Genomic DNA, 26,849 nt, shown 5'->3' on the forward strand with positions numbered 1-26,849 from the left:
TATAATCATTATATTATATATATCTATATATCTATATATAAAGCTACATTTCCATGTTGCAGCCACAATGGTAAAGACAACTTGTCTGACAGACATTGAGAGTTTGCATAGTCTACAGGAATGTCTAGGCTGTGTTTACAGAGACAGAGGAAATTGAAATCATAAATGCAAAGCTTCAACTGAGGCTGAAGGAAGACATTTTAACTGAACTACAATTCAACATACTGCAGGCACTCTACTAACAATTGTTGTTGCATTAGTAATCATATACCTCCTTCTTGTCACAGTCACTTCTTATATTAACAAAATCCTCTTATTCACAGCTCTGCGGGGTTGACGAGAGAGGGTTCAGTACACTCAAAACCAGTTCGAACTTTACGTTGCTCTTGCACTTCCTCAGTTTGCTTAGTGTCTCTGTATGGTGAGCATTAGTCTCCATTTAGTTGGACTGCATTTTTCACTGTGGGTGAGAATACTCAGACATGTCAATTTAATTTGTGCTCTCATAACACTATGTTTATACAATCTAATTTAGTGTACAGTCTTCATTGTACTTGTTAGATCAGATACTGCAATAACTGGCATAATCTGATTGTTATGGATTTTAAGAGTGATGTCAATGAAGCTATTTTATATCAACTACCCGTAATGTCACTCTGCACTACTCATAATGGGGAAATGCAAGAGAAATTAAAGGCTCTTTGACATGTTGCAGTTCAAAACACTGTAATGTCTCCCTGCAAAAAAACGGTTAACATACAGCAAAACTATTGCACTTCACCCTCTAAGAAGCAGTTCATTTAATGGAATCAGTTCTTCACATGCTACTGACATTAAACTGCTCACCAATGAAATGTTTGTGATACTGCAGTGTGTGTCTCTGTGCCATGTATAATAGGTGGTACAATTCTGAGGATGTGGATCTTTTAATCCATAGAAATGTCATTCCATGCCTGGGACTTCTTCTTCGCAAGCTCCATCCATGGAGGCTGACCAGCTTCTGCAGTAGGCACTGGCAGGTCCTTGCTCAGTTGGGGTTTTCCTTCTTTATCCGTGCTTATTAGTATGACTGTTGATGGAACCCCTTCTGCACATCAAAACACAAGCAATAATTCTGGTTAATCCTTCATGCTGAACAGAAAGTTACATGTTTTACATACAAGGCCAACAACAAAATAGTCTCACAATTTTCATGTAACAACTCAAAATGTATTGTAACTTTAAAACTGATTGTCCGGTTTCACAGACACCAATTAGCCCTAACCCTGGACTACCTTATCAAGGCAACGTTAGCAAAGAGAGGAGGCCATTGGCCCTTTAGTGCCCGCCCGCTTCCTATTAGCACATTGACCCCAAGACTTAGTCAAGAGTTGGTTCTTAAAGGACAGGTATTGCATGTCAACAAACTTGCAGAACACAAAAATAAAACCAATTTGAATCTGTTTAAGACAGCCAAGTGTTCAGTGCTTAGTAATGATAATGGCAATGATAGCACTAGGGGTGCTACAATATTCTGAGACACTGGTAGAAGGTTACCTCAGTGGTACGGCTGCCATACTTTCTTTGTAAACATGTAAACCTCTGCAGTAAACTGAACAGCTCTGTTTAAACAACTCATATTAAATTCATATATTACATTCATTAAGAACATAACCAATTAAAAAAAAAACTGTTACCTTTCAATTGCATATTAAACATAAAGTTAAGTCTGGTCAGGTGCATAGTGTAGTTTCTTAACAAGGGCTTGTGTACCAGTGCTGGCATGCAAGTATATAAAGAAAAATGTATCTACACTCTTGCATGAAAAAAGCTAGGTTGTTTAATAATGAGCCCCTAGCAATACATGCTGTATTCGAGTATGTATAACTGTTTGGTGTTGTGTCATACAGTACCTGCTGTGGGTAGTGCAGTGGTTTGAGTGGACAGAGGATGTTTCCACTCCATCGTGACGTCCTGCCTGTGATCCAGTGTGGCTCTCCGCTGGGTGGGAGAAAGAACTCTGTCGACCCGGACTTCAGATTGTAATGTTTCTTGCTAAAAAATAAATGAAGAAATGCATGCATGGAAAAAGAATAATAATAATAATAATAATAATAATAATAATAATAATAATAATAATAATAATAATCCAGCACTACAGTTGTGATAATTGCCCTCTATGGGTCTCATTAAGTAAATGTGGGTACTGTTTTATGCATGTATTGGTATAGTAAATTTGCATCACAACCTTTGAAATATTTCTAACCATATACAGCTAGCAAAAAGCTACTCAGAGCTGTAATTCAATTGTTCCTTCCTGCAACTCTGCAACTGCAACTTTGCAACCAAAGTGTTTCTCATTAGTTTTATCCCATTCATATTGGACTATGTGCAAGTGCTTAAAAACCATCCCAATATATTTTAAATGAACATGTATGTTGGTGGGGGTGGCAAATATCATGCTGGCATTTGGTAGTAAGTGCTCTATCTGATAAATGGCAAGTAGCAGTGGGAGCTGATGGTGATCATTTTATTGTAATAAAGTAATTTTATTGTTTATTTTGCATCCTGTAACTTGCCAAGTCCACTCCCCAATGCACCATTATTACTGACTCTGTGAGTAATAGCCTGGTTTTAATAATGTGGAATAAATAGTTTGATTAATTATTAATTTCTGTGTTTAAAATCAGTATTAAAAGTCCTAGTACTGCCAGGGCTGGTTGGTCTGGTTTAAATTTCAGTTGGCCAGGTGAGATAATGAATTCGTGTGCATGTGTTTATTTAAAGGAATGGGTCAAAGCACAGGGGTTAAAACAGCATGTGTATGAAAGCACTGCGAGACATACAGCTCTGTGTCATACTGATGTCCTAGTTTGCGACTGTCAAATGACACTTGACAATAACTAGGAGACCCGGCATCAATCAATAAATGACTCAATTTCATTAAACTCTTCTTGATCATTATCCTTTTAGACACAATGTAGGACTAGAAATATCAATCTGCAAAGGCTATTGCACCTACTGAACCATCCATCCATTATCAATAACCACTTAACCCTTAACAGGGTTGCAGTGAGCCAGAGACTAACCTGACATACACAGGGCACAAGGCAGGACTACCCCCTGGATGGGATGCCAGTCCATTGCAGAGCACCACACTCACACTGAGGTGAATTTAGAGTGACCAGTCAACCTAACCAGCATGTCTTTGGCCTGTGGGAGGAAACCCACGTGAACACGGGGAGAACATGCAAACTCCACATACAGATGACCCTCCCCCCCCGGCCAGATTTGAACCCAGGACCCTGTTGCTGTGATGCAGCAGTGCTAACCACTACACCACTGTGCCACCCTCTGCTGAACTATATTTTGCACAAATAGTGGCAGTACTGTGTTTATTTTCTTACCTGTCCTTTATACAACCACAATTATCAAAATTTCTGACATTCATAATTCATATTATCTAAGCAGGGCAGTAATTAAACACAAATAATAGGATATTGAACAAGTAAGCGATTAAATGTTCAGAAAATGTAGACGTGTATAAAACTATCCCTTTAAGACATGATTTCTATGGCACCCTGAATTCAGACTAACCTCTTCATTAGCCCCATAATTCAAGGGTTTCTACAATGCACTGAAAAACCAACATAAACACAACTGGACAAGTGTTTTTGCCTGTAGAGAGCAGGCATCACAGTGAGTTGCTACCTTCGCCTCTCCTTGTTTTACTTTGTCAGGCTTCACTTCTGGGATTGGGTATTTTTCTTCTTTGCTCGTACTATGATGCTGCTCTTGGTATCCTCTTTGTTTCAGTCTGGCCATGTTGATCCATGCAGGCTTGGCGTCAGCTGCAGTCTCTTTAGTCACCTCTGACATGCTCTTTGTGAGAGTTCCTTTTTCTGTAATCCAAAGGAAGTAAACATGGAATGTAATACATATTCAGGATACAATTATATTAAAGGGACTGGGATTTAATCACATATTCATACTATGTACTTCAACATTTTACATCATTTTCCTGAGAGTAAAAGCTTAATGCTGATTTCAAAGACCCCAAAGCGCTAATCTTGAACTACCCCATGTTAACCTAGGTAAGGTAGTCTCTGATTACTGCTAATCAGGTTATGTAAAAGAGGATCATCTATAAAAGACTATTAGGAAATTATTTCATGGCTTTATAAGCAGCAAATGTAGCTACAATATCCACCACTTACACCAGCCAGGGTTTTTTGCCGCTTATGTTGAGCAAATACAGGTTGCCATTCCCATTGAGTTCAATAACAAAGGCATAGTTTATACCGTGTTAAGCTAATAAAGTTGCTCTGTTGCATTATTATTATTATTATTATTATTATTATTATTATTATTATTATTATTATTTTTTGTTATAGTTTTTATTTTTTTTATTTTTACTAGACTAAACAGGTCATAACGCTTTCAAATGAGTTCTGCTGATATGATAATATGATGGTTAAACATTTTTAAAATGAGTTAAAGTGTACCCTAAACAGTAGCAGAGCATATAAGCTGGGCCACAGCAGTTTTCTGTTTGTTTATTACTAATACTGTGCATGTTTTAATGTCCATAAAATCTTCAGGCATTATAACTGGGTATCGTATTTATGTGTATATATTTTACATTCGAATGCAAAGGCTCACAGAAACGAACCTTAATGCATTAAGACAGTAGTATTTTGTTATAGCTTTACTGTACCATATTCATTAGGTATTACCTCACAGTTTAATAATCAGCCCAAGAGAAATTTGAAATACTTCTGCTTGAAGCTGTTAGATTTCACTGTCTGACAGTAACTGGTTGAGACGTCTTCCCCAGAGAAGGTTAGTGTCCCTTTATCTTAAAGATTAAAGGTAAACCCTGACAACAGGTGGCCTGCCTCGTGACCTTCAAGGGAGTAGAATTCTCTTAAACTACACTATACCACACTTACTATATTATTAAAAAAAAACAAAGAAACCAAAACAAATAGAGCAATATAAAGTGCCTTCAAACAGGTTTGCTTTGACGTTGGAAACCATCGGTGAACCAATAAAGAAAAAACGTTTTTTTATGAAAGACACAAAAGGCTTGACACAGAAGGCAACTAGACTTTGGTCCCTATTCTGTGTTCCACTTCGATTACCAGCATGTAGAAGCACAGCGCTGACCAGCTGAAACACAAGTTCAACAACAGTGGGGCTGTTACTTGTTGGGGCCTGGCTTGTTAAAAGCACATTTGCAAATAATAGCTGTGTCCAACCAGAGCTGGTGCTTGGCAACTTGCCACCCTAAGCAAAGTCTAGCATGGCACCCTTACATCAGTCAGATAATGATTATTTTATTTAGTTTTTAAAATCAACAGGTTTTTGATTCAGCTTGTACTGTGCTATCGCTCTTTGTGCATTACTGTCAATACTGTCAGACTAATTACACACAGCACTGTAATTAAACTAACTTCATGCGTTTAGAATATGTGCACAAGTCCCAATCCATACATTTTTTTTTTTTAGGGGTAAGAACTTAGGCGATTATTAAACATGAAGGCAGCAAACACCATCTGTATGCACAGCAAATCAACAAACAGAAAATACAGTACAGTGAGGATGGGAGTCTCATCATAGACAGAGAGCCAACTGGTCACCCCAGTAATAATGACAAGTGTAAGTAGAAAAATGACAGTAGCTTGGCTAAAGCAGTTTTACCACTGAATATCTGAGACGGATTCCATTTAAGTTGAATTTCATATCTATTTCCAGGTTAGTACTATTGCCAATGTGATGTGACAGGCAAAATTCAGATTTTTATTTTTGTATTAATTGATTCAGGACTTCAGAGATCGGAATTGAACACATTTTATTAGCACTGCTATTTACTGTCAAAATACTGTAAATTCACATAAGTTGAAATTATTAACTTACCAAAGGTTTTGTTCTGACAGCTTCTCCATAAAGCAATTTCCTCTGGTTCTCACATAATGCAGATTCCTTGCTTTAATGTTTGTGTTTTTTTACCATCCCCCTAAATTTGCCAGCTGGGGAGGTTGCCGAGTTTGGCCTGTGGCTAACCCCATTTTTTCAAGCTTTTTATAAAATGCAGAACTTGCTGAAATGTTTGCTGATGTGACACTATGGGGGAACCTGTTTTGAACATATGAACTTGTTTTATTTGGACTGAGATGGTATGATCATTAACATGTTTTCTTGTCAATATCAAACTAAACTGGTTAGCATTGAAAACAAAGGATGGAAAAAGTTAAATCCCTCTAAGCACTGAAGTCATTAAGTTTTAATTGTAACTGAAGACCAATGTCCCTTTCATGGCAGGCTAATTAAAATATGTCTGTATACTAAACTGAAAGATTAATAGCAGATTATTTGGTTTAACCAAACAGTTAAACAGAAAGATGAGAGCAATTATCAGGCGTGTAAAATCAGACTGGTGGACCTTACAAGAGTCTGTATTTGGACCCTTACTGTTTCTCATTAATATAAATTACTTGGATCAAGATACAAAAGGCAATATTGTTAAATTTGGGGAAGTAGTGGTCCAGATAATTAAAGGGATTTGGCAAACTAATTTGAATGTTAAAAAATGTAAATATTGCATATTGGGCATACAAATCTATGATATGTGTAACAATGGTATAGAAATAAAATGTTAGGCTATATTGCAAAAAGTGTGGAATATATGTCTAGAGAGGTTATGCCAGTTATATTGAGAACTGGCGACTACACACACCACAAGCAAGCACCTGAAGCACAGTGCAAAACAGAGCTAGTCATACAGCTTTTAACCTCATCTCACCGTCAGGATACAAAATCTGTAATGTATCAATTTCAAAACCAAAATTTCTGTGACATTTGTTGCCCACCCAGGCTGTAAATATAAAGTTTTATCACAGCTGAATAAGCATTTCTCTAGGTTTAAATGCAACAACTTAGTGTGACATATAGGCAGACAGACAGAAAGGTTCTTCCATAGTCTGGTACACTCAAAAAACTGATTTTCATTATAAAAGGATAAGCCGTTCTCTCGATATATGTAGCAAGACAGACACCATATAATCCCCAGATACACTCATTAACCTCAACTAATGTTTTGATTTAATCTTCCCAACACAAAAGCAAGCGTATGAGCGTCTGGATTTCTGTGTTACCAGATGATTGCATTCTCTGTCAATGATCTCATTAACGCAAATTGACTGGGAAATTAGAATCTTTCTAAAGACATTGTAAACTATCCAGCTTTTGGCAGGAAACAACTGTTCACACAAAGAAACAAGGGAAGGGTTTCCATTAACTTGCTTTCACTAGAATAAACATGACTCTGAAAATAGGCCCAACATTAAAAAACATTAATTTCTATTAGATAATTCTGTTTTCTCTGTTCTTTTATCAAACTGTGTACAGGAAAATGATTACATTTTCTTGTACGGTATGACCACCTGTGACAGAGCAAGGCTATTAGCTGTAAATCTCCCTCCTGACCAGAAAAGGCGCTGTGTAAGGTTGGTGGTATGCTTCCCCTCGACTGGCAGACTCGTTGCTTGGTGGAAACCGGAAGTCAGCCCTCTTGGATGAAGCACGTACCTGCGCGCATGCAGAATGACTCTATTTCTGCGAGGCAGGCAGTGATTGGATAAGCCAGGGCACCAGGCTGATCGTGGGGAGGACTTCTGGTAGTACAGAGGGGACACACATACGTGAGTACGGCCATTACGCTGGATATGAAACCTGAGCTGGAGCACTGTGTGTTTGGTGTTTTTGTTGTTAAATGTTGTTTGTCTTGCAGTGGAGGATTGAGATCTAGGAGCTGCAGCCACAGAGCCAGCACCCCACCTTGAGCACTACCCTCACTGCACTGCGCACGCATCACGTCCTGCACTGAAGAGCACATTTTTTGCGCACGAAGGATTGTGGTTACAGGAGTATTATAATTGTACTTGGGACTGAAATCAACCGTGAACACTTGCCCTATACCATTGTTGGTATAGGGTTGGATTATTAGTTAAGTGTGAAATAAACCAAGAACGTTTTACACTTTAAAGCACTGCTTGGACATTTCCTTTTATCCATGCACCACTCACATCCTGACACCTCCTTATTAAACAAAGCAAATAATACAGCATTTCATACAACTACGACAGGGAGTGATAATGGTCCAGGTTCTGATTAGTCACAACTGAGTGTTAGCCAGTCCATATATGAAGTATTAGAGCACCTTTTCTACACATAGACTGTCTCAAAATACTGCAGCTACACTTAGAAAGTGACAATCCACCTTGTATTTTTTTTTATTAAAACTAGTTTGCCCAACCCTTCTGGGAAGTAATACAGGGCTCCTACCACAGAAGAAAAACTACATCACTCATTATAATTTTCTGTAGTCAGTTAAAACATACATTACAGCAGGTCTTACCACTGTTTTTATGAAAACTCAATCTTTCCCCTTCTGTATTTTCACTCTTGGTTGTGACTGAAGACAGATCTGTCATGCCAGCACTTTGCAACATAGGTTTCCTCAGTAAGGGGGGTTTTACATTGAGCTGCTCAGAGGATTTGGCCTTGATTTTCCCATTGTCTTTAAAAGGGCTACCAAGGACATCCGATGGCTTTGGGTCCTCTGCTTTCCCACCAGTAGGGAGCCCGGTGAAGTTATCTGTGTCCATGAGTGTGGATACCTCTGCACTATGACGTTTCACACTGAAGTCGGGATGAGATCCCTCTCTGTATCTCAGGGATAACGAAGTAGAGCGAAGTTTAATGCCAAAGGGAGACTTCTCTTCATTATCCTCTCCTTGGCTGTCTTTCCCTACTGCAGCAACGACAGAGTCCTCAGGCTTTTTGCTAGTGATTTCACAAGACTCCTTTGCTACTTTAGGAGGTGTCTCTTCCTTCTCCACCCCGACAACAGGATTGGGTTTAGAATGGGACGATGTACTCCCCTGAAAATCATCCTTCTTTATCTCTGTTTGCTCTGCCCCTGTGAAGCTGCTCATTCTTGGACGACCCCAGGCGGATGAAATAGAAAACTGGAACGACCCAGCATTCATTTTCTTAAATGATGACTGCTGAGATAAGGGCTTGACATCAGCCCCCCTAACTATATTGGCAGGTACTGTAATGACTTGTTCTTTTTCAGCAGTTGGAATACTGTCAATCGGTTTTTTAGCAGGCTCTGAAGATTGCTTGTTCTGTGGCAATTCCTCAGGCAATGATTTCATTTTCAGGGGAGATAATTTGTGATTTTTCATTGAGTCTTTTGAATGCAGGCTATTAACTGTCCTTGAGGAAGCTGAAGGCAGCTCCTTAGTGTGGGTTTCTGATTGTGCCACATTGTACAGATCTTGTGTGTACCTGGTTATACTTTCTGTCATGTTCACAGAACAAATCATACTACTTGCTTCTGATTTGGGAACATCTCTTAAGGTGTTATCACCAATATTCATATCTAGCATTTGGAAATTCTCAGTATCCTCTCTTACTTGTAATGTAGCAGTATGTGCACCTGCACCTGTATTTAAGATCTCTTTAATCAAGTCCTTACTCTGTGTTGTTTGTATGCTTACAGGTTTTACTGGTACTGTTTTATCAAGTTTTAAGAAGTTTGTTTCAACTTTAGCATGCACAGTCACAGGATTCAGCTCCCGTGTTGTACTGGAATCTGGCGATAACGCCTGGTTATTGTCAGAACTTGAAGAATTACGCAGTAAGCAAAGGGCACTCTCCTTTTCTGTTGGCTCTGTAATCTTCTCAGTCTGCTGTTCCATTACTGTGTCAGATGCCTTGACCACTGTAGGCTTTTTATTGAGCAGAGCAGTTAAAATCCCTGTCCTAGACACTTGGCTGGAATATGAATAGCATCTTATTATTTCTTGGGGCTCATTTTCTTCTTTTTCTAACAGGGTATAGTCCAACTCATTCAGGCTCTCACAACGGGGTCTGTGTACGTTCTGCAAGGACAAAAAACTGAATTACTGCTAAAATCAAACATTAACTATAATATATATATATATATATATATATTGCATGCTGTTTGCATTATTATACTGCCATTGCTTTGTACTGATTCCACTATGTCCTAATTCTGCCATGCTACTGCATACTTAAATGGCTGTTGATTGAGCTTTACACTACACTACACAATACAGCTGTTGTACTGCTTTTTCTTCATTGCTAAAATTTAGGCCGTCCAATTTTGAGTAAGAAAGAAAGTGGCCAGATTTGTATAAGTTTACTGCGGTCTGAGGATTTATACTTTGTGGGCTCCATATAGAGCAGACAGCATTGAAAGGCCAGATCATTGCATAACATTTTAAAACATGAAGCCAATAAGAAAGGCTTCACAGTTATTCATAAATGAATGGACTGGGATCTTACAGAGGGTTGGCCTCTCCCTTTGGCTCCAGCTCTCTGGTTTCTTGGTTTTACTGAAAGACGGTGTTTGGCAGCAGAATTGTCCAAACAGGCGGAGAACTCAGGAGGAGAGCTGAAGTCCACGACAGGGGAGGTGCATCTACTGGAGGTCTGAACAGTGGGTGACAGAGGGCTTGAGGTCCTGTAGTTGGTTTTAGTGACTGGAGAGAGAGCTCTGGATGATGGTTCAGAAGAGACCTGAAATAAACAACAACAAGAAAATAAAAGCATGATAAATACAAAGTTTTCTTCTCAATAACCACATCCTTGACTATTGAAATATACGCTTTATACAGTACATCTGATGCAAAACACAAGTCTCTCGATTTTTTCTTTTGCAATTACATAACTTTCAATCACTACTGAATAACTTATCCTCCAATGTTTAGTTAACTCAAAGGAACTTTATGTTCTATTTTCCACTGTGATGTAATGACAAGGAATTACTTTTTAAATGTATACTATATTCACATATTTTGCAATGACAAGCATTTCATATATTCCGTTTAATCTTACATTACATTTATTTTACACTGCTGTTTCAGTCATGTACAAACATTCAGACATACTGTTTGTATAATGCCTTTCATTTCTTTGTTGTACCATTTCCCAAAAAAGACATATTACAGAAACTAAACAATGTAGAGCCACTGGGATATTTTAAATTGTGCTTCTTAGTCAGTGCTGTTTTTTTTTTACATGTGTGAGTGTTAGTAGTGAGTAAATACATTCAGGCAAGAACTGGGAGATCCAGAACACAATGCGAAACAGTGCTTGGCTTTCTTGTCTGCCAAATAAATTATATGAATTGTAAACTATGCTGTTCCAATAACCCTTTAATGTCAATTTACCTTTTTATTTGTTTTGACTGTGTATGACTAGTAGAAATACATGAAAAAACTTGATAATGCACAAATACACTGCCCTACTGTACACTGTAACCAATATTGTTAAACACTGATAAAGGTGGTAACATTAGTGAGTCACCTGCTATTGATGGAATTAACATGAATACAAGCATCTCATTGGTTTTACATTTTTTACAGATTATAGTATGATGTAGAAAGGTGTCCCATGAAAGTCGAGTCAACATTGTAGAAGAAACATGGTTCATTCTACATTTCCTGTCAACACATTGGCTCACAAGGTTTGCAAACATATATTTCTTTAACCTAATTGTAAAACCACATATATGTTTTTCTTTGCTAAAAAAGATTTTCTTAAAAACTACTAATTTTATACCTACAGTTATGGTCAAACGTCTTGCATCACCTTATAGAATGAACACATTTTACTTCATAAAGTCAAATGAAACCTGCTGAATCATGTTAACTTAACATACTGAATTATACACCGCTTTGTAGTTTTCCAATACTTAACGAAAAACTGACAAAAATGTAAAAATGCGACATTTTGAAATCTAACATGAAATACTATAGTACTATTATGGCTTCTGGTACCCTTTTGCAATACAAATTTATAGTTTCTTTGATTACAAGATGTTAAATAAAATAACTAAATTATGTTCATATATATATATATATATATATATATATATATATATATATATATATATATATATATATAAATTTTAATTATCTCAATGCAAACATTCTAGGTGATGTAAAGCTTTTGGCCATAGCTCTATACTGAAAAATGCATATTTGTGTCAAATGGGATTGGTAGTTCTAAAAGTTGTAACTACAAATAAATTGCATTTTACACACACACACACACACACACACACACACTCACTAATGTATGTCTCAATCCTACAATTATAGGTGATGCTAAACTTTTGGCTATTTCTATATGTAGTGAATGGATGAGCATGGTGTTATAGAATTATTTTGTTAGCTACAATCACTTTAAGTCAGTGGTGATAAAGACAGGTCATTTCAATTTGAGGGCACAGCCTTTTCAATTTCAGATCACATCTTTACATATCCTAGTTTGACTCGAATTCTGCGTCGTTTTTTGTATGAACTGGATGCATCAGAATTACCTGCTCTTCGTCTTCACTGCCTGTCCCAGTTAAACTCAAAGAGCTAAGATGTCTGTAAGTATCACTGAACTGTGGGATGGAATTAGGAACAGTTTCAGTCAAAGGTGACAAAGAAAACAATGGGTTACCAGCACAAAATCACATACAATTTCAAGATGGTTAGTAAACATAAAAACACAACACAGTTAAATATACTGGCAGGGTTTGTATGAAAAGGAAAGTAATTAAATGTTAAAAAGCAAAAGCAAGAGTATATGCATGACGTGACAGGGATCGCAATCATCCAGAAATGTAATCAAACACTGCTACACTGTATTACACTTTGAATGTATACACCAATAAATTACGGTTTGTAGCCAATGAGCATACACCAACAGCAACACTGCTTCTACACTCATAGCTTAAGTCAAAGTAAAGAAAGGTCCAAGTTCAGTCGTGTCTTTTTCATTACTACATTGATAACTGAGCAAACAGATTTGGAACAGCTATTATGAGTGAGCAGAGACTAGATGAAAAGTATTTATACTCAGCTGTACCAATAACATCAAATATAAAAAGAAAAAAATTGATTAAAAAAAAAAAAAAAAAAACTTTTCTGACCTTAAATTTAACTTTTTTTTTTACCCATATATAATATTTCCTAGGTTGGTTTCACAAACTTAAAAACAGAAAATAAGAACTGTGATATGTTTTTTTTTTTTTTTTTTAGAACATTCATGATATAGCATCAGCATTTGATCTTTTGATACTACCAGCAATCAAAAATATAATACTGGAAATTACAAACTTAGAATTCAGAAGATATTTTGATGGGAAGAGACGAAGCATAACTGAACATAGCTAGTCAGAAGTGATTTATGACCCGGGTTACTTTTGTTAGTTGGAGTGTAGAGATCCAAGTAGTGTTGGAAATGACTCAAGCACTCCAAAGTCATAATGTCACGTGTGACAACTTCTTCACATCCTACAGATTTGGTGGTGAGCTACTGAAAGGAAAATTTACCATGCTTAGAACTGTGAGAAAAAGCAAGCCTAACAAACGTACCTACATTCTAAACATAATAGGAGGGTTAACAATTTTCTTTATAAACGTCATGAATCTCACATAACCATATTACAATTAAGCATTATTCCGAGGCAAGCTGCAAAGTGTAATACTGTTTACCTTTCGCTGACAGCATTTTGGTTGAGATATTTGACCATTTACTTTCAACCTTTCTTGCACATCAAATAACATCAGAGCATAAAATAGTTGAGACATTGTTATATTAAAACAATAAATACAACTGCGATTTCTAAATCTAGCCTAACTAGCTGTCACTTTTACCCCCGAACTAAACTATACCCCACAACAGAGGGAATTACCTTAGATCAGTGGCACTAACATTCCAGTCAATTCCATTCCAGAGACTCGTTTCAACCAGGTCCTTCATTATTTAAATATGCTTGCTAGGTACAACTAAATAATTACTGCCACAGGTAATTAACTTCGTCTTTCCTCGTAGGTTATGAACATTGTGTTGGACATTAAAACACAGACTGGAGCTTTCTCAAGCCAAGTTTAAACAAAGCCCATTGGAAGAAGAAAGACGTTTCAGTAGAATGTATTGCTCTTACCTGTGCAGCACTGCCATGCGCCATGCTTTCGGGTATTGCAGATATTTCTGGAGGGCTCCTGGGCAGTCCATCATCTTCAGAGCTGGCGCCTGTGTCCTCATTCCTTTTTCCAGGGATCACCAGTGGAGGTGGGCCAAGTCTGATGTTCTGCTGAAGCTTTAACTTTTACCATGAAACAGGATGAAAGGGTCTTAATTACCATCACATTTAATTCCCAAAATACAAAAGTTTGGTTGTGAACAGTACATGGGAACAGCACCTCTATTTCAAGCATTACAGCTACCTGTTATTCTTTGTGTAACATACGTTGTTTTGTGATGCAGATTTTATAAAAGGAAAAGGAAAAACAATAATGTAGCATTAAAGTTTATTTTAACATATCTATCTGGTTGTTCAGCATGTGCATTGCTGCTTTCTAAATAATGTTTATTATTTACCAAAATAAAATTACACAGACTGAATAACTGTTCTGTTGAATATTTTCTCATAAAAACTATTTTTACTATGCTTAATCAGGTAGCTCTGGGAGTTACTTAGCTTCTTAACAGTATCTTGTCAATGAATCTCAAACCTTAGAGGGACTAGCTTCTAATTTAATTTAATTTAATTTAATTTAAATCTTTGCACTCACAGAAAGAGAGCTAGGAGAATTCTTAGTGGACACCTGAGACAAGACCATTATTTTATAAGCCAGTGCCATTCATACTGGAAAATAAAAAGTGAAATACTACATAATAAGCACTAAGTAATCTGCTACCCAACCCCTCTTAGATCAACATTTGAAAACAAAAGGATCTGTTTCTTGAACAAAGCTGCTACGTCAGAAAACACTGAAGATTTATTTATTTTTAACACTGTAAGTGCCAGAATTTCAAACTACCTAGAAACAGCAAACCGGTCATTTTAACCGGTAGCTTTTTAAACAGCTGTAATACGATAATGAAAGACAAACGATCATATAAAACTCAAACGTTTTATTTATGAACATCAAATCAAACATTTGCATAACAGAAACACCACATTTAAAAGGTGGCGCTTCTAGTGTTAATCAGTATTTATTCAGGTGTGAAGAAATATTGTGGTCTATTTTAACAATCTAAATGTATAACCCCTTTGACTTCATTGACAATAGTGATGTCTATATGGTGGTCAGTGAAGCAAAACTTATGAATGAGAGGAGGCGTTTTGGCCCATCTAAGCTTGCCCAGTTCCTAGTAGCTGACTGATCTCAGAACTTTCTCAAATTCAGTCATGAAGTGGAGTTAGAAGTTCTGTTTAGATCAATAAAATAGACCTCACTATCTGAATTCTGTTCTCTTTGAACAAAAGATACCTGTAAAGCTTTGATCTTCCCAGACACATTTTCCTGGGATAACACACGTGCTGTTACGGAGGACTCGGGCGTGGCCTCAGGAATGAAGATACTGTCATGGGACAAAGCTCTTGAACCCAGAACACCTTTTGGACACCTGAAACCATAAATATTTAGAAAACACATATATTACATATTTGCTATAAACTATTAATTCTCACCCAGCCCATTACAAGCCCCCAGAATACAATGGGAAGTTTTACCCAAGTTCATCTTCAGAGTCAGAAATGACTGCCATGGATTCTGGAGCCATGACATCACTAGCTGACTGGCTCTGCTTCAGCCCACCATTTGAAGCAGAAGCGGTGCCCTCCTTCCTCTTTCTTTTACCGAACAGACGGATTTTAAAGGCTTTGAACTTCGACTTCTTCTTTCCTGAGAAAGGATTTCCATTTGATAAAAAGAAAGGAAAATAATTTAGGTTTCAAAAGAAAGAAAAAAAATCTACTTACTCTTCTCACACTAATAGTTCAACTTAAAGGAACACTTGGTTTAATTGTTAAAGAAAGTAGTTGAATTTGCTGAATCTAATTCCCATATAAGTAATGATTTTGCCACATTAGGCAAGGCCCTTTCCAAATGATCTTCAATTACAATGCAATAGTTCTGGACTAAGGTGCAATGGAAGCTCAAGGACAGCATTGCTAGAATATACACACTGTTAATCAATTGAAGTACCAAAGCACCATATCAGTAACAGTGTGGTTCCGAATCTATATTGGTTCCACATTCATTGTGTTGTCAATGGCTAGGTTTACAAACTCAAAATTCTATCTCCACAGCCATGACTTATGTGACGTAGCACTTACATGACAAGCACATGCCTCACGCTATAGGAAGTGTGCTTCTAAAACATTGTACAACTTTAAAGGGCGGGTAAATCGCCTTCTCACGCTAAAAAAAAAAAACATACAATAGACCTAAAACTCAGTTTGTTTTGCATGGAAACATGCCCAAAAGTACTCAGTAGTAAAAATCCTGTTTGTGATGAAACATGGCGCAACTTTCTACTATAACTAAAGGCTGTACCAAGCAGTCCTTTACTATCTGAGAGCTGCTGGAAGTAGCTTTGGCAAAAACATTTAAATATACCCTACCGTATTTTATATTAATTAGGTTATTTCCTTTTGGAAGGAGAATGTACCTGGCTAAAAGAAAACTACATGGAAACCCACACTAACCCAAAAGTTAATATCAAAATAGCGTGAGAAAATGGAAACCTGACCAGTGTTGGTAAAGCTGATGTCTCCTGTAAGTATTCTGCTTGGGTTTCTTCTGGATAATATGGTGATACAGCATTATATTAGTATCCTACTGGTATTTTTCTAGAAGGAGAACATTTTCACATTCCTGTCTTGACAATCTATTAAATTGATTTCAACAGATTCTTCTTTGCAATACATTTATAGTAGTACATTATAGTTTACATTTTGGTCAACACTCTGGCCACAGGCGGTGGTTTATAAAAACTTTAATTGCTCACCACTGGTACAGTCCCTACAGCACTGGAATGCAGGAAGCCACCTTTTGAAGGGAACACCAGTGTTTCAGCTTCACCAATGTAAACAGAATTGGCAAGCAATTTCTGTTCCCTCTTTTATGGATAGTCGGATTATAGATTTGCTGTCTTAGATTGATAAAGGAATTGTTTTCAATATTGCTAGTGCTTCCACATCCAGTGCTCTTGGTTCTGGTCCAGTTTCTTTAGTGCAAGCATCATGTTCTGGATCATTGTTTATTGCTTGTGAATTGCCTAGCAGTGGCCAGTCCATTTGATATAGTTTTCATACACAATATGAATACATATTTACAATACTTATAGATTAGAGAGCAGAGTGATATACTGTACAATACAGGCTGGCAGCACCTTGAGTGACCACTGCAGCTGAAAGGGTGATTATGAAATTACACACCAGCTAGGTTATCAGAAGTGTATGAAAAATTGCATTTTTTATTTAACTTTGACTGTAAATATAACAGTAAAAAAAGAAGATGATGCATGATATACTAAAGCAATTTTTCTCCATTGCAGCCACCAGCGTGATTTTGTGCAGTCACAACACTGACCCAACCTGCAAGGTAAATGTCTAGTAATCAGCATTTTGTTTTCTATTGTGACACAGTTTTCTGTTACGAGGAATGCAATAAACAAAAGCGATTTTTTTTAAAAATTGTACAATGCTCCCTTTTCCACATTTATTTTAAGCGCGTGTACAGTTAAACAAAAAGGCACAAATAAACCTCAGTAAAGCTGTCACTGTCTTTTGCCATATTCTATTAAAAACTGTGTGTACTGTTTCTGCCTGAAATACTCACAAGAAAATGTTTAACTACTCTTAGTCATTCTTTCCTTTGTACAGTAGTTAATTCAGGGGGGTACTGTACACTGAGGCCACCAACACATCTGACTTGAGAACCTCTGGAGGGAGGTTCCTACCTGTAATATCTTCACTGCATCCTTCAACTTCCTCCATTTTAGAGTCCATTAGGCCTTTAGCCAAAATATTGTTCTCACTGAAACAAAACCAAAAAACATCTTGAGGGTAGCTAAACTTTTATACATACAGTAGTACAGTTCAACAGCAATAAATACAATTTTACTTAAACTATCCATATTGTATTATGGGCCCTATTCACAAAGCTTTCCTTGATAGCTCTTGCATTAAAAAGATGTTCAAGTTTCAGGTTGTTTTGTGAGTGACCATAATAAAAACAATAGATTAGAAAACATTTGTTAATATTAAACCATATTTAATCCACCAAACAGAACTTAAAAAAAAACCATATGTGACCACCTGATACTTTGTTTCTCTTAATAGTATTTTTGTTTGTATTTCCAGTTTAAATATACTGCTTAACCATCAATCAAAAGTCATTTTAACCTGTAATACTCAAAGGCCAACTACATTGGAACTGATCTTCATGTGTAGGTCAAATTAAGTTGAACAAACAATAACTAAGATCTGATAAGATACTGTATTGCACAACAAAGATTGGTTTCTATAAGCAATGTTTTCTCCAAAATATACATGTGCCTTTAGGTCAACAGAGCCTATATAAAATATCTAATTAAATTTTTCAGTGCCTAACATTTGGCAATAACATGTCTCTCCAATTTGTTACATCAGTTTTAAGAAGAAAGTTGTACAGTCTACCCTTGTCAGGTTTAAATAAAACACTTTACACAAGAAGGTATACGTTTGCTGGTTATTAACTATCTGAACCTATTACACCACAGTGTATCCCCCTGGTTAGTATATCATTCTGTTCACACTGTGTTCCCTTCTCACAAACCAATAAACGAAAAACAGGATAAAGAAATAGATTCTGATATAATGAAAGCAAGACAACAAATGGGCCATTGTACATAAACACTTCTCTCTCAGATAGTGTTAACAAGTTAGTTATTTACCAGTAAGCATTAGCCATTGCCTAGCAACATCATATTTGACCTTTGCTACGTTGCTGTGTTTGCAATACAAGTATTACGTGTGTTACATTTTATTATCATGTGCTGTTACATGTTGGATTTCCAATTTGCATTTAATGTGCACAAAATAAAATATTTAAATATTCTGCAATACTGTAGTGGCCAGATGTGAATTCTGTCTTACACAATTTTGAAAATATATTGCATTCTGATTGGTCGGCTCACCTTTTCAAAGTATGGGCAGTTAGCTGATTGTCTGGACCCTGAAAGTAACAAGGAAACAATTTAAGACCAAAAACTGCTGCTACTGGCAGTTACAAATCTTTGTAGCTTGCTAAACCCAAATGAAACATGTTCTATTGTGGCCAGATAGTGGTCATGTAAAATGACGGTGAAAAGAATAGATTTTGTACTTGACTTGGAAAATGTCAATTATACAGATGGTATTCCCAAATATCTATGCTGCACCTGGTGCCTCAATGGTTGTCAGCATCTCTTTGGGCTGTTTTCCAGCTATATCTGGCTGTGTTTCTCTAAACACTTCCTGCCACACAGACGCCAGGTGGGAACCAGCAAATACCCTGACGACACTGGTTTCAAGGGGAGTCAGCCAATGAGACACAACACACCTTTTTAAAACATCAATACGCTGACACCGTCGTTGTTGCTATCATGCTTAGCTTTTTTATCGAGTTCTTGAAAGTGCTAAGAAGCACAATCATTCCTGCTGAAAAAATAAAACAGCATTGAGTCTTTTAAAAATAGTAAAGTTAGAAAAATGTAGAGAAGCAACCAGAAATCATTTTTTTAAATATTTGTAGGACATTAAATATGTAATTTGTATTGGTTACTCTATGTTTGAAATGTGTGTCCACACAAAAGGTTTCAATTAATGCACGTTTGCATGTGTATTGATTGGGGGAAGCTTTATGTAGGGGATACAGTAAATGAGAATGGGTGAGAAAAGCGAGACTTGCAAGCAAAACGAAACAGCAGCACTATCCCTTTTGCTCTGCACACCTCCTCATACCATGTACTCTCCCAATAAAGGTGTTTAAGCTCCATTAGCGTGTATCAGAAATGAACAGAAAATTGGTTAGAGTATCAGAAGCTGCCTCAGAAGCACAGTTGCCCATCATTTCTGTTGGGATTGGGGAAGTTTAACAGTGGTTGTTTGTAATGGAACATAAAATATCACAGAGTGGGTAAAAGTGTATTGTAAAGCAAGTCAAAGCAGTTTTAAAATATGGACATTCCATACTCAATTATTATGGAGGTAAAAATACACCTGCTAAGTTATCAAGCAGGTTATGTGAAACTATATATATATATATATATATATATATATATATATATATATATATATATATATATATATATATATACATACACACACACACACACACACACACACATGCATATATATATATATATATATATATATATATATATATGTGTGTGTGTGTGTGTGTGTGCATATAGTTTCACATAACCTCCTTGATCTATAGATGGGTTGATTATAAGCATACCTTGTTATTGCCTTTTAGTTATAGAGAACAATTTAAAAAGTGTTGGACCATGAGTGATGCATCAACGTGATGTATCTTTACTATAGGCTTATTTACTATAACTCTCACCCAGTGTGTTGTGTGCACCGACATTGTGCACATAACTGAGCAGTTTCATTTGAGTAGAATAGTTAGTAGGACCAATCATACTTTAAATTGTGCTTATATATACTGTATTACAGGTATCAATTAAGAATAAACTGTACACTTAATATAGACAGTCCCAAAATAAAATCTTTGGTTTTAGTTGTGGTTTTTTTCCTCAATCCATTCGTTTTCCACACATCAAGTGTCACTGTTCTTTAATGAAACCCTGCTTTCAGATTAAATTGAGCAAAAACAAAGAATTAAACCTATGCAGCAGTTCTTAACGCACACCAGTCTACATACAACGAAGAGGGTCCATATTGAAGGCTTGCTTATTGCTTTCCATGGTACAGTATATATCAACTAGAAACTTGTGTTTTTGTGGAATTAAAATTAAAGTGGTGGACCACTAGGCACAGGAACTTAATTATTTAAAGACACTTTGCCTTGGTTTACTTGCAGTTTAGAAACTCAAAATTATCTCTATCACACTTCTTATAAGCAAGAAGTAGCTGCAGGCTACTGATTTGTAGTGTAGAAAATGTGCTCTTCTAAACTTTATATATTATATGTATATTCACGGTCAAAAATGTTTCGGAAAAAATGGATGGACGATGCGCTGTCTAATGGAATACTGGTATTTTTTGTGTGATATTGTCAATGAACGATTTATCCTCCTGTATAACACTCTTCCTGGGTTTTATTTTTGGAACGCTTTTAGCAAGCTGTAAACTCCTTGAATCTATACACATACTCTTGAGGGTTGTTGTTTTTTTCCTCGCTTTTTTTTTTTTTTTATCCCAGTGGCCAAATTAGGCAAGGCTGCACTTTAACACAATCTGAAATCTTCTTGTAAACCCAGTTTATGAAAGGAGAACAGTATCAGTAGTACTGCAAGGTCAAATTGGAACACTGACAGAAAAGATACTCGCATTAATTAGGTCATTTCAGTTCTGAAGTAGAACTTCTCTCCCTAAAAGAAAACTACATGTAAAATAAATTGACTGACATTCAAAATCCTGGGTGTTAAAAGAGTGGAGTGTTGTTGTTGGGAGGGACACAGAGAAATGGGGGTAAAATAACTGTCCTCAAACTAACATTTTGGGTTGACCACTTTTAATATAAAACCATGTATTTTTTTCTGTGCTGTCTGAATGTATATTTTCTCTCTACCAATAATGTCCTGGGGCTGTAGCGGCTCTTGTTGTCAAAATAAATTCCCCTTCTAGCAGCTAAGCTCTTTATAAAAGAATGAGCACAAATCCTCACAGATTAAAGGTTGGGAGGTGGGGAGATTCCTTTCTGTCTTGCATTCAGTCTTTCCACTAGTGAACTCAATGATTATTTGTGGAAAGGAATGCTTGATTATGACAACCTTGGCATTTTACTTGTGGTAACCATGCTTTGCTCATGTTAATAGAATAGAAATGTGTGGGCAATTATAACTTGTACCCTGTGCAGTAGGTATAAAACACAAAATGTCAGATTCATAAAACTTTAAACTTTAGAACTCAGCAAGCAGCAAAAATCAACATTTAATATGAATTCTTAGAAGTATTTCATGATAAGAGAAGTAGTCTTAGGGGCAATAGAGATATTACAAGGACATTGTATTTATTTATTTGATCAAATTAAAGAATTGTAGGACCATACTTTTCAATGCTGCAGGCGTTGGGGGGGGGGGGGGGGGGGGTTGCAAGCAGTGAGCCAAGGATACAGATAATAACTAGGCAGACAAAATTGGAGATGACTACATTTATTTAAAAAAAAAAAAAAAGAAAAAAGAAACATTCTCAGAGTAAGGGGCTCCCAAGTGGCATCAGGTAATGATGCTCCGCGTGGTATGCAGGATGTGCCCTATAGCCTGGATTCACTGCCGGTTGCCGACACTGGGGGGGGGGTCAGGGTATCCTTGGCTCACAGCGGACAAGTGACCACTGAAGTCTGGCCTGGCTCCTGCGGGCTTGCCTGTAAGCTGTCCAGAGCTGCACTGTCCTCCGACGCTGCAGCTCTGAGGTGGCTGCATGGTGGGCCTAAAAATAATTGGCTATTCCAAATTGGGGAGAAAATGATTAAAAAAAAACAATTGCTGACTACTAAATAATAAAAAAAAAAAAAACAGAGTTTAACGTTATAAGTGTAAAAAGTTGCCAGGATGCTAACAATGAAAAGAAAAACTGCAGGTACGTTATTTAAACATGTGGGGATATATAACACCATATTTTTCGGAACCCCGCTACCTATTCTTTAAGACTAGTAGACTGTAAACAGAGTCCTTAGAGAGGTGCTTTTTAACTGGCGTGCATTTTCAAGGATCATTTCTACTTTTGGTTACTTATATATCAGCTCTTGAAATCTAGTTAAAAAGGAATCATCTCACAGTTCACATTTTCCCTTATACAGCAACACCAAATGCTTTCAAAGGTAGTTCAGTACTTAAGAGTGTATCAGATATCACTAACAAGTACACCTATCCAAGCTGTCACAGACGTCAGCAGCATTTTAACCCTTTCATCTGAGATCAAACACAACAGCTACATAAAGTTCTGTGTGTTTTAATGAATATCTGCTATGTGAACAGGTTAAAATGACCTTCACTACAAGTTTTTCATGAACAATTAATTTGCAACTGTATTTAACTGCATTTTTTCCCCCTAGGATAGTCCTTTTATATTAGCTTCGGATTTGGTTTTTAATTATATTTGGACATATTTCAGAAATATAGAACCTTATAAACCCATGATAAAAAGCTATCCAATTCATAGGCACTGGTATTTCCTGTTAAAGACTATCAGTATAACCTAAAACTAAGGGAGGTGGGAGTTGTTTCCTGAGCTGCAGCAGAGTATGCAGATAATACCCTCCTGCTGTTGCAGGGAATGTCAGGAGCATACCTATTTAAAGAAGGTATCAAAGAGGGAGAAAAAATAGGAGCCTTTCGCTAAAACTACCTTTAAGGAACATAAACACACTAGAAGTCTACAAAGGTACTGTTCCAGATCAACAACAGTTCAGAGATGGATAATATGAAGCAAGTATGGTTAACAGTAAATTGTGATGGCATTCAAAATGTTTTGTTTTAGATTAAAAGAACATTAACTATGCTTTGCCATGCACCTGTCACTTATTGTATGGATGTGCAGGGATCTTTTACAAACTGTCACTTTTATTAACCAATTCATTCTATCAACCAATTACTGGAAAACAATTATTAGTAGTGACAAGGAGTGACTAAGAACTATCTAATTATATGTACTGTATGTTGAATAAATATGGTCACACCACAGAAAATACAACTGACAATTGTATTTAAGGTTTAAAAATAAACTCAGATGTACCATTTTTCCCTACAAACAGTGCTTTGTTAATTCATAACACAGCAACGTATAGCCCTACCTAATATCCCATACAGTAAAGCACAAAAAATAAATGTAGGTCAAACAAGATAAACACCTTGTGAGATGGGAATCTTGCTCATATCAATTACTGTAAATATTTAGGCAGTAAATATTGTAACATAGAACTACCAACACATTCTCCCATTTAAACACATTAATTAATCTACCTAATGTATTAATTCACCTGACTTTTCCCTCTGTTACCACAGCAAAATATATGTCCTCACCTTGAGTACCTGGTGATAAGCCATCCAATTCCCTTCTCATTCTTGTCTAAGAGGTTTCTGTAGAAGGCAGACTGGATTACACAGTGTGCTCCATTCTCAGCAAAAATTTTGCATACATTGATCCCTGCATTCCTCTGTAATTGTGTTCCTCTGTAATTATGCTAATGTGCAGATTAAACAATGCCGGCTGGAGATACAAGTGGAAGTAAAAAATGTGACACAGTTAGCACGTCCACTCTCGCTCTCAGAGATGCTGCCTTTAACTACAAGAAGCCGAAGTGATGAACAGTTCAGTGAACACTGACTGTTTGGTAAGCAGATTCCGTGCTTCCTGCTCTTAGTGTGACGATAATGGTATCTGTCACGTGAGCCGAACTACTTAACAGTTTTCATGGATTGCACTGTTTGCATTGCACTGCATAGAACTGCTGCCCTTTGATGTTGCAACAGTGTCCCTCATAAAACTAGTAACACAGTGCACTTAAAATAATTTTATTTCAGGAAACGAGATCCAGAACCTTGAATCGACACCTTTTAAAAATGATTTAGGTTATACATTGTGTGCATTTGCTGAGGATTTCAGTGCTGCAGATCAAGGGAAATACAGCACAGTATCTCGCCCAGCAAACTTCCATCTCCAGCTTAACTCTTTACTGACTTCTCCAAACTGCCAAAGGTTTGCAAAAAGAAAATCGTATTAATTTAAATGACTTTTTCAGACAAATGTTTATGACAAGTAAATGCCTGTTATTTTAGGGGTTAAAGGCAGCATTTTCAGGCAACAGTTTGTATTTTTTTAAAATACTGTACATTAAAGACATATTAAAGCAGTCTTTCTAGTATATCAGTAGAGATACTAGATAGTAATTAGTAATTCTTTTTGACATTTCAACAAGCCTTTCTCAATAGCTTCAATATCAGTGGGTGATATTTCTGTAGATTTAAAATCATCATGTGGGTATTGCAATGTATTGCATCAACCGTCTGCACTCCAGTGTGACAAGTCTGAGGTCCAGCACTTGAGATTAGAATGAGTCTGGATATTAACTCAGCTTGCCTGATCGGGCCATCTTCAGCAGTGAAAGGAAGGTTTTCTGGCCCATGGGGTTTGAAGCTTACAACATTTAAGCAAACTCATAACCTTAAACCTCTCCAAAGGAGTGGTGGTAGATCATTGTTTCATGCCTGTACAAAGTGTTCAATTGTGTTAACCCTGTAGAAAAATAAAGGAGCCACATTAGGGTGCAAAGTGGTAATCTCTTAAATCTAGTTGAAATATAGTCCTTTAGTTTGTTTTGAAACAGTGGTGTACCTTTATATTGCTGTTTCATGTAAAAATAGATTTGGATAAAATATAAAGCATGTATTGAAGTGAACAGTATTTCAAACACCATCCACCTGTCTGCAGGTGAGGAAAAGAAACAAGAACATACAGTGGTACTGTGGGGTACAGGGAAATTGAAAAGGAACACGGATGTACAGTGGTACTGTGGGGTACAAGGAAATTGAAAAGGAACACGAATGTACAGTGGTACTGTGGGGTACAGGGAAATTGAAAAGAAACACGAATGTACAGTGGTATTGTGGGGTACAGGAAAATTGAAAAGGAACAAGAATGTACAGTGGTATTGTGGGGTACAGGAAAATTGAAAAGGAACAAGAATGTACAGTGGTACTGTTGGGGTACAAGGAATTTGAAAAGGAACAGTAATATACAATGGTATAGTTGGGATACAGGGAATTTGTATGAAGACACAAACTTTATATTTATTTCTTCTGAGCAGAAGACAAAAACATGACCTAATATCCTCCATTGTTCTTTTTAGCACTCCATTTACAGTAACAACTAAAAACAAATAGACATTTATATAATGCTTTCATGCTGCTAGGATTACTAACATCACCTAATGAGACAACAGATTCTCAGGCCCACATGCAAATTAGGAAGATAGCATCAACACATTTGGGGCATGTTTGAGCGAGATGCTAAATATATTCAAAATGACCTCAGAGGCCATCAAAAGCAGGAGCTTTCATTAGTTATGAATGACACTTTTACACCTGAAAAAGGAAATAGTTTTGTTTTTAAGGATTTTTTTAAGAATTCTCTATCTATGGCTGTGGTCATTGTTTGTATTGCCAGACACTTTGAAGATGTGATATTCCTCTGCATCATTCTCCACCTATCACTCACCAATTCCATGTTTGGTCATTGACATGTTAAGCACAAAAAAAAATGTTTTTTTGTGGTTGTTGACTGTATTTTATTAAATTATTGATTTTTTTTTTTTGGGGGGGGGGGGGGGGGGGGGGGGGGGGTTACCTAATTTTCTTTCTTTCTTTCAATTATCAGTTTTATTGAAGAATATTTAAGGGTAACTTTTTTTATCACTAATTATTTTCTTAACTAATTTATAAATAATAAAAGAAACAAAACTTCAAGACAAATGTTTTAACTAGAAGTCTTTTTCAATGCCTTCATTTCAGTTTTTTTTTTTTGTTTAATGGATGATTAAAATAATGTGAAGATTTTTTTTTTTTTTTTTTTTTTTTTTGTCAACACACCCATGGTTTGATGTTTGGCATCTATAAAACATTCCAGCACTAATATTACCCAGCATGCTACAGAGGGCAGTTCAAACAGCATAGTACTCGAGTACAAGTAGACAGAACTCGTACCAGCCTATTCCCTTCCCCAGTTTAAACCTGTTATCATCTGGCAGTGAGGCCGTTATTTCACATTGCCGCGT

General features: G+C 36.7%; 1 protein-coding gene across 7 annotated transcripts in view; it reads right to left on the reverse strand.

Annotated features, from left to right (window-relative positions):
* Nucleotides 1–747: 747 nt before the first annotated feature.
* The window catches only part of LOC121327880 (CRACD-like protein), a 38,674-nt gene continuing 12,572 nt past the window's right edge, over nucleotides 748–26,849 (reverse strand). For 2 of the 7 annotated variants that reach the window (XM_041272183.1, XM_041272182.1), the window contains 11 exons: nucleotides 19,045–19,082; nucleotides 17,827–17,903; nucleotides 15,593–15,764; nucleotides 15,351–15,486; nucleotides 14,018–14,179; nucleotides 12,401–12,469; nucleotides 10,360–10,593; nucleotides 8,399–9,932; nucleotides 3,691–3,881; nucleotides 1,893–2,034; nucleotides 748–1,087 (listed from right to left, as the gene is read on the reverse strand). In XM_041272183.1, coding sequence (XP_041128117.1) covers nucleotides 927–1,087; nucleotides 1,893–2,034; nucleotides 3,691–3,881; nucleotides 8,399–9,932; nucleotides 10,360–10,593; nucleotides 12,401–12,469; nucleotides 14,018–14,179; nucleotides 15,351–15,486; nucleotides 15,593–15,764; nucleotides 17,827–17,875 — 2,850 coding nt within the window. In that variant the 5' untranslated portion in view covers nucleotides 17,876–17,903; nucleotides 19,045–19,082 and the 3' untranslated portion in view covers nucleotides 748–926. Of the gene's footprint in view, nucleotides 1,088–1,892; nucleotides 2,035–3,690; nucleotides 3,882–8,398; nucleotides 9,933–10,359; nucleotides 10,594–12,400; nucleotides 12,470–14,017; nucleotides 14,180–15,350; nucleotides 15,487–15,592; nucleotides 15,765–17,826; nucleotides 17,904–19,044; nucleotides 19,083–24,099; nucleotides 26,330–26,849 lie in introns of those variants that run through there. The other 5 variants (XM_041272184.1, XM_041272185.1, XM_041272180.1 and 2 more) reach the window with 4 other exon arrangements.

The sequence above is a fragment of the Polyodon spathula genome, chromosome 15 (genome assembly GCF_017654505.1).
Source record: "Polyodon spathula isolate WHYD16114869_AA chromosome 15, ASM1765450v1, whole genome shotgun sequence".
NCBI classification, from domain to species: domain Eukaryota; kingdom Metazoa; phylum Chordata; class Actinopteri; order Acipenseriformes; family Polyodontidae; genus Polyodon; species Polyodon spathula.